Below are 20,008 nucleotides of genomic sequence, written 5' to 3'. Positions count from 1 at the left end.
GCAATACTGTTTTTATTTTAAAGACATGCTGGGATATACTGACTAGCATTAGCTTAGCTACAACCAACAACTAACACACCATCAAGGCTTTTCTGCCAAGACACAGACCACACTTATTCGGTCATTGTGAGGCCAAAGTCCTGCAAAAAAACAATGTGATATGAATACACATGTTGTTACCACCACAAAAACTGCACCCTGAAAAAACCCCACAGCTGTCACTCTTCAAAGTTATTGAAACTTTATATTATGTTATGTTATGTTATGTTATGTTATATATATACTATTATTTTTTTAACAACTGCTAACCCTGTATGTCTGTTATGTTATGGATACTGGCTAGTAATGCAGTAAAAAAAAAAAAAACCTGCAAAGCTGCATACAGGTGTCTTAAACCCTGCTGGGAAGTAGCAGGTTCCCGTTTCTAATAAATAAATTACGTGGTATCGAATCAGTGCATAGACTCATGAATTCACTGATACCCAATCCAGCATTTTAGGCAGTGTCTCAGTATTGGTATCAGAACAACTTAAGCTGAATCAGTCCACTGTAAAATGCCTTGAGCAAAATGCAGAGCTTTCACAGATATCACTTTCCTTAAAATTAATAAATTCTGCCCAGTGTGCCCATAACCACAGTATTATGAGGAAACAGAAAAAAAAAGGTCTGAGATCTCACACAACCAGAGACAAACCAAGCTAACTAATGCATCAAAACTCTGTGGTCCTAAAGACCGATTGATGACAGAAATGACAGAAACTTCTTGCTGTATAACTTTTTTGGAAACATATTATTAAATAGATGCACAATATGACAGGACATGTTATCTAAAAGCATTTTTCTTTTAATCTCAACTTTAATCATTACTTTCGGGCTGAAAGTCAAATTTCAATTTCTAGTCTCTTTCTACAGTGACACTGCTATGTGCTATGTGAAATAAACAGGCACACAAATCCAAAGGTATCATTTAAGAACCGTGACAAAAGTTATTTTGAGGAAATTCCTATTTCACATGAACTGAGTAACATACGGGCCCACAAAGAAGTTTGATTCTGAAGAAACATTTATTTTTAAGCTGTATTAACCCTGAATCCTATCACTGAAATGTTAAACCACCACACCGCAAATGTGTCTTAGTTGTAAAAAAGTTTAGATCTCTGCTTTCATAAACTCTAACACACACACAAAAAAAGTTCAGTTTGGCCACGGTATAGTGAATGAGGCACCCACCACCTTTCCCCTGCCCTTTTATTCATTTTTGGGTTTAAGCCTGTGTACCATTATTAGCTTGAGCTCCACTTGCCCGACACCACCAGAGCACCTAAGCCCCATCAACTTCAGGTGGGGGGCGGGGGGGAGGACAGAGTGGTGGTGACGTGCTGGGGGATTCTTGGCAGAAATTCCCCACAAATTTTATGCCAAGAGCGAAATGGAAACCTCCTCTCGTTTTCCTTTCCCCTTATTTCCCCTTAAACCAATGTTTTCAAGCCCCAGCCCCACCAAGGTCATTATAATCATAGCAAGTGGAAGGGAGCCAGTGACCCGCCATTACAGTAAGGTAGACAGTCACCCAGTCAGTCAGCTATTGGCTGATGAGGGGGAACAGAAATCCATCCAGAAACGTTAAAAACCTCTCCACTTCAAATGTAGATAACTGAAAGGAGGGAGAGGAATACAAGCTTTTCCACCAATACACTTTTCTCCCAAGTTTGAGCTCTTTAAAATAGGGACTCTCAAATCAGTATTTTTAACACACTCACCCACTTGCCTGTTATGGGGACTTTTTTGATCTAATGACAACATGGCCTATAATATGTACTTTTTTGGCAGAGAATATGCCAAGCATTTCTGATTATTTCGCCTTATTCTGACCAGCACAGTATGTAATGTAATGAAATGAAATCGCATACATAAAATATTTAAGAGCTTACCAGCATTTTCACTGATGCTAAGTTTAAAGAGTAAGTAATAAGGCAGCAAAATTACACGAACAATAACACACTGCAAGGTCATAAAGAATGGCAGTTTTCATTGTGGCACCAAAGGTCATGTTTACTTGTCAGAATGAAGGCGCCATACTGTACTGTGACCTCCATAGCTGGCTTATGTACCCACAGACACAAACACACACAGACACAAACACAAGGGTTGTGTGTTCACTTTCACATGTGCGTGCTGTGCACACACACTTAAAGAATAGTCTCCTTTCACAAGCTGTGGCACAGACAATAGGACAGTGCACACTGGGCTGCACAACCCATATATCTGGGTCTGTGCTAAGATAAAGCACCTCCAGCATTAAAGCCAGTGTATTAGCTTGTCCTTTTTCACCACAGATGAAGAGATTTGAAGCTCGATATTGTGCCTGTTGGATGGCACACCACCTGGGTGTTGTTGGCTGAATAATGAAAACACACAGACTGACAGCGAATGGCATGAGGTGACACTTCAATTCTAGAGTGGGAAGATCCAAAAACAAAGCACAAAAAGCTTCTGACAAATTCATACTTTTCGGTGACAGTTTGTTGACTGAGGAGGGAAACAACTCCTAAATCAGAAAAAGGCTTTAATTTAAACCGAGGAACACAGGCACAGCAGTGCTTCAGTACAGTGCCTACACAGGAGTACATGGTTTGAGATATGTGGGTGAAGAGTATTTTTGTTGCAGACCAATTACAAAGCTTAATTGAAAGGTTGGTGTGGCATAACTCTGGTCTTTTGGACAAAAGATGGAAAATACTGGACTTGGTGTCTGACTGATCCAGACTATATAATGATGACACTGTATGACATACAGCTTTCACACACAAACTGTGTACCTTTTGAAACACAAGTTGCCTAACATCAGAAAGCTTTTGTCAACACAAAATCATGTGCTTTAACTGTTGAATCTCACCAATTATTTTGTCCACCGTTTTTTTAGTACGTTACAATGATTTTTAAAAATCGGAATCCAACTGGTTTAGCCTTTAGGTTATTTTACAGTTGAAACCAGTGAAGCATTTGCTTAAATATTCTGATAGTTATAAAGAAAGGCTTGTTAAAAAAAAAAAATCCTAGCAGTAAAAATTCAACTCCAGGGTCCATTTGGACATTGAAATGAACGATCAATTGTAATTCCCTAAGTGCAAACAACAGTAGGAGCCAAAACCTGATTTTATGTCCACTAAACAAAATCATAAAACCCATTTCAATTTTGCTACATTTTGAGACGCCTGACACATATCACAAAAATATTCCAAAACTATTACTGTCCCTGTTAACAGGGTGATGTGCCATAAAATCCTACACAATGAATCACTCCAATTACCCAAGATGACACATTTTTTTCTTATTTGGGAAAAATAATGCACAACTTATCAAGTATCACTGGGCCTACGGTATTGTTATATTATTTTATTATATTAAGTGTTTACTCTAATCATTAATAAGAGTATTAACACCATGGAATTTTTCTACGGATGTAAGTTCAAATGAAGTAGATGAATGCGACTAACAAAGAAGGGTAATTCAAGAAAAGGCAACCTGTTTCAGGTGTCAAAATGACCAACTACCACTAAAAAAAAAAAAGAGACAAATTTTATTTTTATGACCGCACTGCACACCTCACAAGACACAGATGCTGGTTAGCGATGAGTTCAGCGGACGAGGTTCCTAAAAGAACTCTCGGTATGCAGAGTGTTAATGAAAAGGCTGCAGCGGGTTACGTTCGGTTATAAATCATGACCCTATTCTGTGCAGTCCCACCATATGGCGTACATACTCCTTATGCAGCATATCAGGGAGGACTGACTGCCCAAATATCCCTCTGTCACTCAGTCTCACGCACACACACTCACACACACAGATACAGTAACCGCTGTCACCAAGCCTCCACCTCTATGCCTCCCAGCCAACTGCTGCAATTTCCCAAGTTCAACCCTAGGTCAAACAATTGAATAGAGGATTAGTGCATATTACCACTAAAAATTAAAAAAAAAAATTTAACGTGTCAGAAACGTTAAACTGTGACAGGTGCAGGAGTTTACTCGTTTCTCAAACCTCTTTGGAATTAAAGGAAAACTACATGTCAGTATAAGAAGAAGAAGAAAAAAGCAGAACTCAAAGTGCCTTTTTGGTCGTGGCTGGTTATACTGAACAGCTGGCATGGTCTGACATTTAAGAAATGAAGAAGATAGTGTCATAAGATAAATGTACCAAGGCGTCGTTGATTTAAAGATGAATCACTCAATTATTCATTACATTTGCATACCAATGACTAATTGAGCTGTTTGCTTACGCATGTATTGAGCAGAAATGATCAAGAGCAAAAGATGTCACTCTCGGATAATTCCTTTAATAATGGTTGTCACTGCCCACTGCCATCTAAGCAAACCTCTAGTGGCTGGACTGTGTTACTGCAGCTTTTCATTATCTGGACTGATAAAGGCACAATACGAACATCCAAGATACGGTGGGTCAAATGTACAAAAGTAAACCAACCTCCTACCCAAATCAACTCAGCGGGATTTACAGTAGGTTTCTGCTGCGGCACAGCGTTATTTCAAGCAATGTAGTAGAGCTTAACGGTCGTTTCCCTTTTCTAACCGCGTTATTGATCGTAGTCTGTCTGCAATGAATGGCTGCAAAGGGAAGGGGGGGAAAACCCTGAACTTCAGGTGACCGACCATGGCTCTGACATAGCCTGCATGCAGACTGGGAGGGGTAGAAAAAAAAATTACATTGGCTTAGGAAGAGGGGGGGGGATCTTTCCAGACTTTTTAAAGTCGACGACAAACAAACGCCAACAAATTCGGTTCCGAGATTTAGAAGCAAAACTACGAGGCGAAAGTTAGACGTTTATTGCAGAGGAAATGAAGTTTACCGAGCGTTGCTAGATAGCGCTATTGCTAACTAGGAACACAAGGGTATGGGTAGCCAGACTCTGGCTTGTCTGATCCGACTGACCCTTCATTTTATTGCGGCCAGACTCCCAGATCCTCCCCTTTCTACCCGAAAAGCCACCTAGCAGAGGCGAACACATTACCGAAAACGCTCGGCCGTTATCCCTCACACACAACCGACACATATGCCAACTGACCACAACCTTTAACGGAATCGGACCTTTATCGATTATACTCCTAATAAAGCCACGTATCATTTATACACTCACCGCCTAGCTAACGTTACCCATCGCCTACAACATGGCTGCCTCGCTCGGACCTAAAAAGGGAGAAATAACCTACGCCGAGTCTTTTGTCTGTTTCACCTCTTTAACCCTAAACTACTGCGCAAAACACACGGAGAGCCGTTAAAATTGAACAAATCGAGTGAACGACTTACGTGAAGGCAGGCGCTTGGGTTGCTCCTGCTTCCTCCTTGGCATTTTCCCCCGTTTTTAATCACATTCTCGTCCTTGTTTAGGGATAAGAAGAAAAAAGGTTTTTCCCATTGAGACTGGAGGCGCCAGTGATGGCAGGGACTTGGTCGTGCACCTGGCTTTGCTCGGTTTAAAGTGTATTGTTGGGGAATGGGTACACAGGCGGAGGAGGTGCCGCTGTTGTTGTTGCCGTGTCTTGACTATGGCTGCTCTCGGTGCAAGTGTGTCTCCGAGCCCCTAACTAACACTAATGCAGGGATCAAAGGGCAGCAACAGCAGAGCAGACACACGCGCGCCCGGCACGCACGCACACACTCACTCAGTCTCTCTCTCTAACACACACACACACACACACACACACACGCACGCACACTCACGCACGCACACACTCAAACACGCTCTTGCGCGCACGCACACATGCGAGGAGCTCGCCCCCGAGAGCAGCGTACGGACAAGGTGCCCCCAAGCTTTCAGTGTGTATTGCTGAAAAGAAAATGTATTTGGGGAAAGAAACAAACAAACAAAAAAGCAAAGACGCTGTAATTCAACAGAGAGACCGTGCTGATGGAGTCGAATCGCGTCCACGGAATCTATTTTATTTCCTTCAAAAATAATAACACAGTGAGTGACCGTGATCATAATGATGCAAATGATGTGAACGTACGTGTTAATTTGGACGCTATGCGATACACGAAGCGGTGGCACGTTATGCACGCGTTTATCTCGCTTTGGTAAGACGGTCAGTTTAGCGCTATAACCAAATGTTTGTTGTAACTGAAAATGAAAAGTATCCCATTCGCAGCATAGTAAAATTTAAAAACTGAAAATGATTACGGTAGTAATGTTAGTTAGGGTGATCTTGACTGGAGGACTTAGTTTGCACAGTGATTTTGCAAATGTTTGCATTAAATGGGTGCTGCTTTGTTACTGTAATCATAACAATACTTTGGACTTTGTAGTATATTCATATCAATAGTATTATAGTACATACATGGTAATGATATACTCATTGTAAGCCTTTCTCCTCTGAAAGTTTGCACAAGGTTACTATTTCCACGTAAATAGAGAAAAACAAGGACTAAAAGCTACAACTTGATCTCATTTGTTAATAACAATAAACACATTGATCAAAGATTTTGTGTTTTAATTCGGTTTATTCCCAAACGCATCTCCTCCTCCCGCCATCTCTCACACAATCAGGCTTCATACATGTCAGGCTGTTAATTTAAAAACTGCCTGCTGAGTTATACCTAAAATTTGTCTATTAAAAGAACAGCAGAAAAAAAAAAAAGGTACACTGTGTGGGAACCGGTATTAAATCAGATGGGGGAAAATAACAGGTGTCAGTGTCAGAAAAATGTCCAACAATTACCCAACCCAATGTAGTCATCTCCTCATCAAAGTTGAGAGACCAAAACTGGCCAGAGCTGAATCCTCCTCCCTCTCAGCTGGGTGTTGGGGCTTTTTCACAGCGCAGGCTGTCCCCCACTCCCTGCTGTTGGACTCCTCCAGGCTGCGTTCTGTTGGCCTGCCGCGTTCTTTCACACCTCGGCCGTGTGTGAGGAGAGCTGTGTCTTCATCCCTCCATCCCTCCATCCTCCAGTCCTCCTCCTGCCATGCCTTCCACCCACCCCCAGCGGAGGCGCAGGAGGCTCGTTACCGTGGCAATTAGTGAAAAGCCCAAATTAGCCCTCTTGGCTGTCCACAGGTGACAAAGACACTTTGCATTTCTGCTAATTAGGAAACAGAACAACATGATTAAATGGGGCCTATCAGGAGGAGAGTGGACAAACATGTTCCACAAATAGAAAAGAGTTATATATTATTGCATCTCCTGCATGAAATGATTAAGACATCCCATTAGGTTTTTCATTTGTGGAGAGGATAATGTGGGGCTGCAATACTGAATATTGTGATGGTTTACATTGCAGCTTTAATGGACTTTGTGTGTAGACAGCTGTGTTTCTTACCTGCACCTGCAGATGGACAGTCGATGGACTGATGCTCAGAAAGTGACCAAAGAGTAGATGAGTTCCTATAAGGAAAACGTTACAGTCTTTCTTGCACATTGGATTTATTTTGTGGCCAGCACAAAATATGCATATGGCAAGACCTCTAAGATGATTTCTTTAACTACCTCAGGGACAAAGTTCTCTGTTTTAACACTCAGATACTGTATGTACTGTGTTTTCCAATATTATTCACTCTATGCTTTCTTTATGCTTACAAATGTGTATGAACAATGCCTGGGAAGCTGACATCCTCCTGTAGGCTGATGATGACTTAGTCTGTGCTAAATCTTGCTCCGTGTTTCCACCTTTTGCTTATTGCACACCAGTTCTAGTAATTAATGACAGCAAACTCCATGTAATATCAAACTCAGCTCCCCAGGCTGACTTACTCCAGATGTCTGCTAAACATTTTCATTAACAGAAAAATAAGTTACGCCCGACTATTAGCGTTTGTCTTGATGGTGTTTTTGTTCCCAGTTGAGCTTGGCCACCACAGGGAGGTCACAGCCTGTTCTCTGACCCTGACAATGCCAGGCAGCTGAGGTAATGCTGCCAACAGTACAGTCTGCTGATAGTAGCCATGGCAACACTGTCATGACCTCACCCAGGGTTGAACCTAAAGGTCGTTCCTCATTGCTCCAGGGATGAGTGCTCCAGCTATATTACCAATGACAGCTCTCAAATTTCCCAGCTGGAAAACAAACACACACTGTGTGTACATTACACACTAATGCACATTTTCACTGCATAGCCCATAATATAGACCTCTGGCTGATATTTTGCATTGTGTACAAATTAAACCTAATGTTTCCAATAATGTTCAAGCCCAGAGAAAAGTTTAATGTTATTCAAGGTGACAGTGTGTTTCATTTGGTCGCCGGTGAACTGCATCATATTCCTTTTACTTTCTTTAGTCGCAGCAACTTAGAAACACGAGAAACACCAGATGATAGGCCAGCGAGCGACGAAAGAAGTCGGCAATTTAGACGTCTAGCCACTCTGTTGTTTATTAGCGCTTAGATTATTGGGGATACCGCACAATTATTCGCTTTCATCACCAATGATGGTTTTAAACAACAACTCCCGTAATTCCACACTAGTTCACGATGTCATAAAAACCTGTCTTTTGTTATTGTTTTGATCAAGAGAACCCAAGCAGCAGAAATTATTTACTGCACGTTTAATTATAAAGCCGCAATAAGCGCTGTGCATTTGTGTCTGCCTCTCGAACTAAGCGAAGGTGCAAACTGCAGGTCGTTTACAATAATTTTGTTTCACTTTCTAATAAGTGGTGCAGGTTCCCTGCTTTGAAAACAGCTCACATTGTCAGTTGGCATTATTACTACTTATTAAATAGTTCCCTATAGTGGCACAACAGTTAGTGTGGGCTAAATGAGTTTCAGGTGCTTCAGTGGAGGATGGAGCAGACTGGAGAGAAATGAGCTAACTTGCTTATGTGCCTTGGGGGCAAACTGAACATCCTCCAGTTTCTTCTCCTTTTCTCTCTCATTTTCTTCCTCTCTTCTATCCTCTCATGCTCTGTCCTGTGCGGGCGAGGCTGGTCGGGCTAACGTTAGGCTTGGCCAGTCAGATGTTGCCCTGGGGTAAACAGAAACATCTGTCCCACGCCCAGCCGTGACTGTCGCTGAGTGATAAATCCTGGGGTGGCTTGTGCCAGTGCTGTCCGGCGTGCCACCTGTCCCCCTCCTACACAATATCCACAACCCAACCCTTACACATACACACACTTCACCCTATTTGCACTCGTCCGCCTTCATCCTGACAGCATGACAGAAGCAGGTGGTTCACTCCCTTTATGCCCTCTGGCCTTCTATGCTCTCGTCCTCGGTTGGCACATTTATGCAGGGAGCGAGAAGGGTTGTCGCCTCTAGCAAATACCAACGGAGCAATCCCTGTACCAGGTTATTCAGCGACGGTGCTCGCGAACTGAAAAGTCTGTAGCTGTTGCTTTCTTTAATCAGGCAAAAGTTTGTAGATAAGATAAAGTGATAAAGTTTCACAAAGGTCAACAAAATGCACAGTGTAAAAAAAAAAACCATCTGAAAGTGTTTAGATATAACTTGTTTTTTCCTCATTCAAGGATTTTAATGCCACAACCTATTTGACCTTCTTGTAAATTCAACTGTCAGAAAAAAAGCATGCTCAATACTGCATATTAAGTCAAACTTTCTCACTTTCTGCCATATCTTGCTCTCCTTCTACCACTTCCTCTCTCTGTTCTTGTGCTTTTACTAGTGTGACAGAGGCAGGTGGCCAACTTCCTGCCCTTTGACCTTCAACAGTTTCCCTGCAGTAAGGAGACAGTGCAAACACACACACACACACACACACACACACACAGAGGAGGAGCCTAGGTTGCCCTGGGTGAACTGGGGCAGAGGTCTTGCAAAAAGGCCCTGGAGGGAAGCGAAGGTCCTTCGACTCAGGGACAAGAGTTATTTTAGCAGTGCCAAAGCTGACAGGCTGAGTGATCATCCCCGCAGTGCCAGCACCTCGGTGAATATGCACATCGGAAAGAAAGAGAGAGACGTACAGTATAAAATGCAGACCCCGTCTAACTGAAAACAGACTAAAAACTGAAAGGAATCAGTGAGCTGAGCAGTGAGTGACACACCCCTTTGCAAGTACAGCTCTAAAAACAATGTGCTCCTTTTATCATTTGACGCAGTTTGTGCATCTAGCACAGAAAGTCACAAAGCACTAGGACAGTAGCTCTGCAAGCCACCTGCCTCTAAATCACTTTTTTATTCCAGAGGTCGGGCGAGCAAAAATAATTACAAAAAGTGATACAAAGAGCTCGGTGTGTTAGTTTGTCCACCTCTCTGCTCTTGGCGGATTTCTTTACAATGTGTAAAGAATTTATCTAACAAAAGTGTCCAATTCCTTTTACCATCTAAATTAATATAAAATGAAAGAGTAGCTCGGCTCTCAAACGTGTTCTTCTGAGCTGTACTTTAGGCTTGTGCATGTCTGTGTGTATGATTTGCATGTTTGTTTTATGTCTCTATGTGTGTGTAAGAGGACCCCTGCTGATTAATGTCACTTCATATTGTAATGGAGCGTGCTGAACATGTCCTGATATCTGTAATGTGCTACCAGTCTCAGCTTGATTTTATTGCCATGGTCTAATAGGATATTGCCACGATCACAATTTGGATTAACTTCCATATCGCTGCTGTTAAACCAAGTGAGGTTTGTATGTGTGTGCACACAAATGATAGAGAAGTGGGGATGTCTATCAGGGTGGGCAGCTCTGGTCGATTAATTTCACATTCAGCACCTCCTTCATAATGTGTCTCCTCTATTTGTCACCACAATAGTTTTCATTATAAACAGTTAGAGCGGCCATTTTTTCCTCTCATTGATGCTGCGTCGAGGGAGGAAACGTTTTTGACCCTTTGTAAAATAAGGCACCGCTATCTGAATTGGCCACGGGAGATATTGTACTGGCAAGTGCTTTCTTTTGTGATTGGCTTGCCTCTGACGTACACACAAAAATGTGCGTACACACACACACACACGCCCGCGGACACACACGCAGGTATAACGAAAGCTAGTAAAGAGGTCTGGTATGCTTTTGTACAAACATTTTTTGTCAGCAGGGAGCAGGGAACTCTATGCAGAGGAGGTTGCCCTTGCTCTGTGAGTCCTTTGTCTCCCTGCATCCCCAAGCTCCACCTCTCTCTCAGCCAGCCCTCCAATGAGAGAGCCTTCAGGTGTTGACCTTATCGGGTGGAGGTCAAAGCCAGGTCAGGGATCTGTTGCTAGGCTACCATCAGATAAGTGGCTAGGGTAGGCAGCAGTGGGTAGCTCTGTCATTCAGGGCTTGTCATGTAATCTTGTTCATTTGCAGACAATTGTCTGGACGTCAGAAAGGCTATCTGGCCCATACTGTTGTAATGAAACACATTAAAATATTAAAACCGGCCATGCTGAGCATTGGCAGCTCCACTTGGCACATGTCTTTTTTTAACAGTCATGCCAACTGTCAGGCAGTAACATGAGCCCCTTAAATACGCTTGTGTGGTTGGCAGTGTTGAATTTTCACTAGTAGAGGAAAGGAGGATATTCATTTGGATTGTTTTGTTTTGTCCTGCATCATTTCACTTGTTTTAAAACCACAATTCAAAAAAAAGTTGGGCGCTGTGTAAACGCTAGAGTGAAACAGCATGTGAAAATTTGCTAATCCTTTTTGACATATAATCAAGTGAAAACAGAACAAAGACAATATATTAAATATTTCACCTCATCAGTGTCATTGATTTCTGTAAATATGTGCTTATTCTGAGTTTGATGCCAGCAACACATTTCAATCGAGGTGGGATTTGGGCAAAAAAAAAAAAAAAAAAGGCCAGGAAAGTTGTGGCATGCTCAAAAGGTAAGGATGGCACTTGGGCACTTTGTAAAACTGCGCTGCATTCTGTCCCGGTGTTTTTCAGTCAGGATTATTCAAAATTCAGATCTTTAATTATTACCACAATGTGATTCAACAATTATACACGGTCATTAATGCAATTTAACTAGTGAATAACAATCTCTGCATCTGTGAACAGTTTTGTAAGTCATTACTAATTTATGTATGACACAAACTTAACATAATCTGTTATTAACGGTGTATCTTGATTGGAAAAAGAGTAACTCTACACTCATATCTATGTATATATAACAATGTTTTATGTTATCTTTCCCGCAAATACTGTACATAAATAAACGGATGAATTCATTCATGACTCATTTAGGGGTACAGGTGGGAAGGCATCTTGTTGTTTGCTAACCTACAACCTTTAAATAGAGTACAAAGAGTGCTACAGCAGCCTGTTTGAAGAGGGAGGGAGAGGTGGCATGGAGGGAGGGAGTGAGAGAGAGAGAGAGAAAAAAAAGAAAAAAAGAGAGATAGTTGTTGCATCTTCACACAAACATGGTCTGTTCTCCCACTCTGCCATTCCACCACCTGGACCGAGCTATGTGGGAGACTGCACCACACAGTGATGAACGACACCAAACAGGACAATTTCTGTTCACACTGCGGGTCATATGGAGTAAGACGGGTTGACACAGCATCTGTGTCATATGACAGGTTCCTCTCTGGTGACACCTGCATTTTGTCATTGTCACCCACTCAGCCGTTCAGGTTAACCACCAGGGCTGGGAGGAAGTGGCCTTCAGAGGCCGTGTGAGGAGCAAGACCTCAGACAGTTAGACATAAAGAGACCTAGATAAGGCACGTGGCAATTTATCCATGCCAGTCCTTGTACTGTAACTCCAACATGGGATCTCGTCTGTTAGATTGGCGCATTGTGAAAGGAGGTTCTCAGTGTCTGGGCGCTTGCCAGCTGACATTCCACGGAGACAAATTGAGAGAGAGGCTCCGGCAGATTTATCGGGCCATTGGCTCGCCTCAGGAATTCTCTTGTAACATGGCACTCCTGTGAAAGGGATAAAGAAATTAGTGTAAAACAGCCCCCCCCACGCCCCCTCTCCCATAGCACCCGTTTGGATATCTGGTACCACTTGTAATCCCCTCCCCAGCACACACACATACACACATCCTTATTTTATATAAATGTAGATGAACACAAGATGGATGGGTCTGAGCTTCATTTCTCTTATTTCTATGAATATTCAAGAGGGTGGGCAAGAGAACGGTGCTGTATTCTGGCTGTTGAGTCACAGGTCCTCGGTGGCAGGAAGCACTGCTGGTCAAATGACAGAGAGAGAGAGAGAGAGAGAGAGAGAGAGAAATGTGTGTGTGGGATTTGAAAGGAACTGCTCCTGGCTGTCTTGGATATTTATTCCTTTCTAAAGCAATGAGGTGTTTGGAGAAAGAAGCCAGTTATGTTCTTAATGCTGCAGTGAGAGCAGGGAGCATTCTTTTGCACTTCAGACCAACAGACTATGGTCTGTGAATGTGAGAACATGTCTTCGCCTCTGACCTGTTGTCAGTCAGTTTATAAATCTGAGTGACTTTTTCAAAGCTGTCTAAAGGACAAGATCATCCAAATATGGTGTTTGCTCTTTTTAAATATTCATACAACAATACATTATATACATAATAAACTAACAAGGATTAATTATTAATTTATCCCTGCAGGAAATTCACTTTCCTTGCTTTACATACAATAGAGCCCTACTGCTATCCCCCGTATAATCTGTCAACATCCAGAGGTTATCTGCCAAGTTGATGAACAGAGAGATGGGCTATGAAACACAAGGTGTGACAGTATTGCAATATGTTATAGTATGCAGGCAGAGCTCATCAGGAAAGAGAGGACGAGCGGCTTTGTTCCAAATGTCACGATGCATATTTATGGGCACACTGGAGTGGCTCCTTGTATAAGCACCATTCACCATCTATCAAGCAAAACCACTACAGTGTCTCTTTGACAACTTGGTAGGATAGTGTTGTGAGACAAAGTGATCAAACTGAGCGATCTGCTCATGGCTTGAGCCAAATTTTCTTGTGAAACTGACTGTCATTTTGACAGTCGAGACAATAGAGCATGATGAGGTTAACAAAATGTAATTATTACTTACTGTGCGCATAATTATTTTTTATGACAGGATGTTTCTAGGCAAATTTGTCCACACAAGCTTGTCATATTCTTAAAAACTGTTAATGTATTGCTATTAATTTATTAATATTTTCCTTTCTTCCCTAATGCGACAAAAAGGAAAACTAGATGTGGGGCTTTAAAATACATTCCATCCTTGACTCAGATTGAGATACTGAGAAGACGCGAGAGAGGATGGTGACATGGGAAGGTGTCAGACAGAAAGACAGACAGACAGACAGACAGCAAGATATAAGCAGAGCCCTCAGCATAAGCTCCACTGAGCTCCCTTTCCACTAAGGAGGATCTCAGGAGAGTTGTGTGCTGGCTGGCTGCGCCTGGGCCATATACCACAGAATGGGCAGTCTGACTGTCTGTGGTGCCACTCCTTGGGGAAAGAACATGGCTCCAGGGCTGTAGCTGATTTGAGATGGTCCCACGACAAACCCCTGGGGGACACCAACCAGGCTGAATTGGTCCTCTGAACCTCTCTTTTAAGGCTTTTGCAAGCAGTGGAGCTTGGTTACTGTGGAGAGATGGAACAAGAGGGGTGCTTTCATCTTGACTGTGAGCAGCTCAGTGGATTTCCTCTAAATTACAGGGAGTGATTACATCCCACCTCGTCTGCCTCGTGCCACCCCCCTTCTCTCAGCACATGAGGCCCCCAGGCAACCAACCGCTGTCAACTGTCAGTGCTCACAGCTGAGTCATTAAGTGGAAGTTGAGCAAAGTGTCATTGGCAAGGAAATAATAAGGAGCAAAACCCAAAGCACAGGGACACTTGTTGCACCTTATGGGTAATTTACCACTGGTTATACATTGTCATTCTTTTGCGCAGTTACAAGCTATAACGAGGGGATTTGGAAATCTTATAGGGGATGTATATTGGATGGATGCGCAAGTCTGAATACTTGCTTCGGTGAGCACTTTTGCTTTGCCGTTAAATGTTCAGGGAGCAGGCAGGAAGGACTCACAAGAGTTTTGAACAAGTGGGCCATTTAAAACAACCCTTTGTGTGGCAAAGGCAACAGATCCAAGCATCAAGCTTGGCCCCTTTTTAGAAGAAAGGTTTCCCATCACTTTCAAACTATTACCGCCACACAGTAAGGGATTACATAGAAGCAAGAAGGGGAATTCTGTCTACCAATCTGTTTTGGGGGGGGTTTTTTTGTTGTTTTTTTGAAAACTCCCTCAAGCTTTTCCATTATCTTCTCCATATCAAGGTTGACCTGAAGAGAAAACCTGGCTTCAGAAAGGTCAATGCAGTCTAGACTTTCTCCTCATCCTGTGCAGCTGACCCCCACCTACACCTCAATCCTGCATATTGCTTTAGTATACGAGAGGGGTGCTTCCCCCTCCCTTTATTCCCTCTCACCTCGATCCCCTGCCTCCTTTGGTCCAGTCCCCTATTTCTCACCTACAATAGCATCTCCCGTCACCATAATCTTTCTATTTCACTAGCCCGCCCCTCGGGGTTAAGAGGTCTGGAGATGGAGACAGGATTTGTCTCTCAATTGACAGCACTGCTGTTGTGCTTTCTGGCTGACCACTCACTGATGGTCAGAGCATTTTTGAAGAAAAGTCATTCACTGTTTGTCGAGTTGATGCCTTAGGTGTTTTTTTTTTTAATGAAGTTAAAGATATGTGGCCTTATAGAGCTGTAGAGCAGAAGAGCCAGAATGAATAAAAGAGCTAACTGTAATGATGCTGCTAATAAACCTAATTTTTACTCACTGACATTACTTCTACTATTCTTCTACTATTAACGCCACTACTGCTACCACTGCTTCTAGTACGACTACTGCTCTTAATAAAACATGTTGTTGGTCATTATAGGAACCATTTTACTTTTTAAACATAAAGTGCGGTAAGTCAGAGACATTAGGATCCGTTGATTTTTACTAGCCAAGTAGGGGCAGCTGAAAGAATCTGTAACCACAATATTGACATATCATAATCTCAAATGTTGTAACTAGGACTTCTGGCAACCTGATGAATATCTGATATTCATTCTTTTAGCTCTGATTTTGGTCTCCACCATCTCATGAGGGAAATTTTCAGTTCATTAGCCGTTAAATGCTCCACTACATTCACCAGCTCACAAACTTTATTAGTCTGCTGCCTGGTGTTGAGCAGGTAGCGTACAGAGGACTTTTTTTTAAATGTTTCTTGTTTCTGTTTGAATTGTTTCTGAAAACAGCTGCCAGGGGGTGTGGTACAAAATTCCAGACCCTGTACGCAGGCTTTCTCTGTGGACCACTGCCCAAATACACAGCCATTCATTCTAGTATCTTTGTGGACACTCTTCACATGAGAACAATATATACTCCTTCCTCTTTTTTCCTCCTGTTCAACAGCCCTGCTGCTGCTGCTGGAAATGATGCTAATGAGAGTGTTGATACTGAACCCTAACAATAAAAGTTGTGGGCCATAAACCCAAAACAATGTGTTGAAAGATGCTGAAATGCTCTGTAAAGCTGCGGGAAACTGCAGATTCGGATAATAATTCTCTGTGGATTTGTCCCTACAAGCAACACCTTTTTGCAGAAAGTACAGTCATTTGATCTATTGTGTAAAAAATGAGAATAGCGGCTTTAAATTATGAAAGATAGTAAAACGTAAAAAATCAAATGTATTACAAGCGACAAATAAAACGCAGTATTGCAAATTAATACAAAATTATAATACATTAAGAGGGGAAAAAATACCTGAAGCAACTGGAAAGGAAAATCTGACACCTAAAAACACCTACAAGTATTTCAATAATGAGGTTGTTAGCTGATCTTCAGAGCAAATTTATTGGTATACAAAAAAATCAGCCCAGCTACCAGTGATAACCTTAAGTAATATATTAAGTAAGTAATTTAATGCTGACTGTAAACCATCAGCTTGACCTATACTAGTGCTTATGTATTAAACAGCTTTAATAGCTAATGTAAAAAAAAAGGTTTGACATTTCAGAGATGTACTCCTACACACCTTAATTCTAAATAATGTGTGGACAATGATTTTAGACTACAGTGTCAATGTTTACAATTAACCCCTACTTCAGCAGAGTTATTATCACTGAATTTTATGCAGTTTGCCAGCATACCTCAGGACCCCCTGGATATCACAATTTGTCCGTGATCCCTCAGTTCTAGTTGTCTGCCCAGTTTCCAAGCTTCACAACAAAACATCTACATCAAATGCCAGCGAGGAAGTAGCCTTGGTCATAAGTTTTATTTTAGCTACAAACTTAATGACTTGGGGAGGGAAAAAAAAACACATTATTATTACATTATTGGTTTTATTGTATTAGGCCAATCAAATTATGGGTAGTTACATTTTGTGCACTCATGGACAGAACTGCATAATGAGGGTGCCACATTTCAGACAGCAAAAAGCCACTTTTTGTTATGACTCAGGCCATGTATTATGGTAAGGGCAAGTGAATGTAAGTGTACAGAGGTCATTTTTCAAAGCAAAAGAAATAAAGCGTTTTTTCTTTCCAAAAATTCCCTTCAAAGCAAGCAACAACGAAGGGAACAGGGGACAAGGGGGAAAAAAAGTCTTCATTGAATATTCATTAACCGGTGCCTAGGTGTATACATGGCTCTTAACTACTCTTGTTTATGACTTAAGGACTTGTAGTACTGACCTTAGTTTAACACAGCAGCAGATACCAAATTAACCTCTAGCCTCCACAGGGCTAGCCATGCCCTGCTAACAAGCAACCTGTCTAGACACACAAGGAGTACTTTATGATTCCACCTCTCACAATCGCTCTCTCTCTCTCTCTCTCTCTCTCTCTCTCTCTCTCTTTCTCTCAACCTCTCTGTCTCTGTTAACACGTACTGGCACATCCTCCCTCCCTCTATCCTCTTCTATCTTTCACCTCACCATTTCATCCTTATTTCCCCCCTACACCATTTTTCATGTACCTCCCAAGCTGTGCAGTGTTTGGGTCACGCACCCAGCAGCAACTGGAGTTTTATCAGATGGTAGACTTTCTCTTATCCTTCACAACATAGCCGAGCCGAGCAGAACGAAAAAAAAATTAAAAGATCTGAAACCGCTAGGATGCTTCATTTTTAAATTAAAGTCACAAAAAATAAAATCATACTGAAGCTACAGTTTTACAACAAAATGTCTATCTGTGTGGGATCTATTTATAGATAGATAGATATAATTTATATAGATTTGATACCATCAGTGTCTTTCTTTTGTTTTGTCTTACTAAGAATAACAATATACATAATGTTAGTAGATTTGCATCATTATGTAGCCCTGTGTTGTAAAAGACAAATAAATTATCTATATTCCTTGATTTAAACTGATTTTAAAAAGTCTGATAAGTTATGCCCCCCCTCCCCATACAAGGCGATGCAGAGACATTGTCTGGTTTATTCACCAAACAGTCCGAAATCTCAAATTATTCCATTTACTATCACATATGACAAATAAAAGCATAAAATCCTCACATTTCATTTCAAATCCACACACAACTAGAAGCAAATTGATTTTTTTTTTTTTTTGCTTGAAAATTAGCTGATGATGATTTAATTATGAAAATTGCTCCTGATTAATTTTCTGTTAATCAGCTAATAAATGAATCAACTAATTGTTGCTGCTGTACTGTACGCATAGCCTTCACAAACGTCCAGACACTGCACTCCCTTCTTGCTTGGCAGATCAGACTTCAACTCAGTATTGCACTTCTAGTGACCAAATGTTCAGCAGCAGCCCATTTTGATCAGGAATGTGACAGCTTTCGTTGATGGCTGAACTCTTAAAACTACACACAGTGTAGGAACACAGCAAGAAAATTATCCCTCAGTTTTTATGAGATTAGGTTTCCCAACAAAGTTGTCAAACTGAGACGTTTCAGTCCATAATGTTATTTAAACGGATGAAGAGCTGTGCCACGGCCTGATATCATACGTTAATATTTTTATAGGATTTTACAGGGGAAAACAAAACATGCCAACAAAAGGAACATTTGAATTTTTAGTTTTAATTATGTAATTTGATTAAAACAATACTGTTATAATTAACACAACAGCAAATTAGGCCTACTCTTTTAGTCTATTTTTATTTCATTTTGACTTTGTTGTTCTTTTAACCTTTCTTTTCCAGGTAGTGAATTTGTATGTATCTGATAATGATTTCAAATAAACCACAACTAAAAATATCTTACTGTGGTAATGATCTGACAAAATAAGTAACTTCCTTATATGAAGACAAAATAGACAATATGAATTACATTTCCATGTATGTATGGTATGTTTTCCTAAAGGCACATCTTTGCTGGTATTATATTTAAACTATATAGACAAAAGTATTGGGACACACCTCTTTATCATTGAATTTGTGTGTGGTATAGGGCTGTTTTTCAGGCGTTGGGCTCGGCCCCTTACTTCCAGTGAAGGGAAATCTTAATGCTTCAGCATACCAATACATTTTGGACAATGCTATGCTTCCAACTTCGTGACAACAGTTTGGGGAAGGCCCTTTTCTATTTCAGCATAACTGTGCTACAGTGCACAAAGCAAAGTCCATAAAGACACGGTTGGATGAGTTTGGTGTGGAAGAACTTGACTGACCCATACAGAGCTCTGACCTCAACCCCACTGAACATCTTTGAGATGAACTGAAACACAGATTGTGAGCCAGACCTTTTCGTCCAATATCAGTGCCTGACCTCCCAAATGCTCCACTGCCTGAATGGGCAAAAATTCCCACAGAAACAAAACAAAATTGTGTGGAAAACCTTCCGAGACGAGTGGAAGCTGTTATAGCTGCAAAGCGGGGACCGACTCCATATTAATGTCTATGTATTTAGAATGCAATGTCACTAAAGTCCCAGTTGGTGTTAAGGTCTGGTGTTCCAATACTTTTGTCTATATGGTGCATGTTTCATACACAAGGATCAGACTATTTATGATATTTTTAATGCTTAGAAATGAAATAATCGTACATAGTGAAACATGTCTCTCAAACCAGAATATATCTACAATATAGTTATCAGTCTCGTCTTAAAAGCTCGGTCACCTACATACTCATACTCACCCCTGCGTTCTTTA

At 41.4% G+C, this 20,008-nt stretch overlaps 1 protein-coding gene across 2 annotated transcripts in view; it reads right to left on the bottom strand.

The window, feature by feature from the left end:
- The window catches only part of znf827 (zinc finger protein 827), a 63,132-nt gene extending 57,436 nt beyond the window's left edge, over window positions 1–5,696 (bottom strand). The window contains exon 1 of one of the 2 annotated variants that reach the window (XM_046415572.1): window positions 5,323–5,696. In XM_046415572.1, coding sequence (XP_046271528.1) covers window positions 5,323–5,365 — 43 coding nt within the window. In that variant the 5' untranslated portion in view covers window positions 5,366–5,696. The remainder of the gene's footprint in view (window positions 1–5,322) is intronic. The other variant, XM_046415562.1, reaches the window with a different exon arrangement.
- Window positions 5,697–20,008: the final 14,312 nt, after the last annotated feature.

Source organism: Scatophagus argus, chromosome 2 (genome assembly GCF_020382885.2).
Source record: "Scatophagus argus isolate fScaArg1 chromosome 2, fScaArg1.pri, whole genome shotgun sequence".
NCBI classification, from domain to species: Eukaryota; Metazoa; Chordata; class Actinopteri; family Scatophagidae; genus Scatophagus; species Scatophagus argus.
This window is presented reverse-complemented; position numbering and strand designations above follow the sequence as displayed.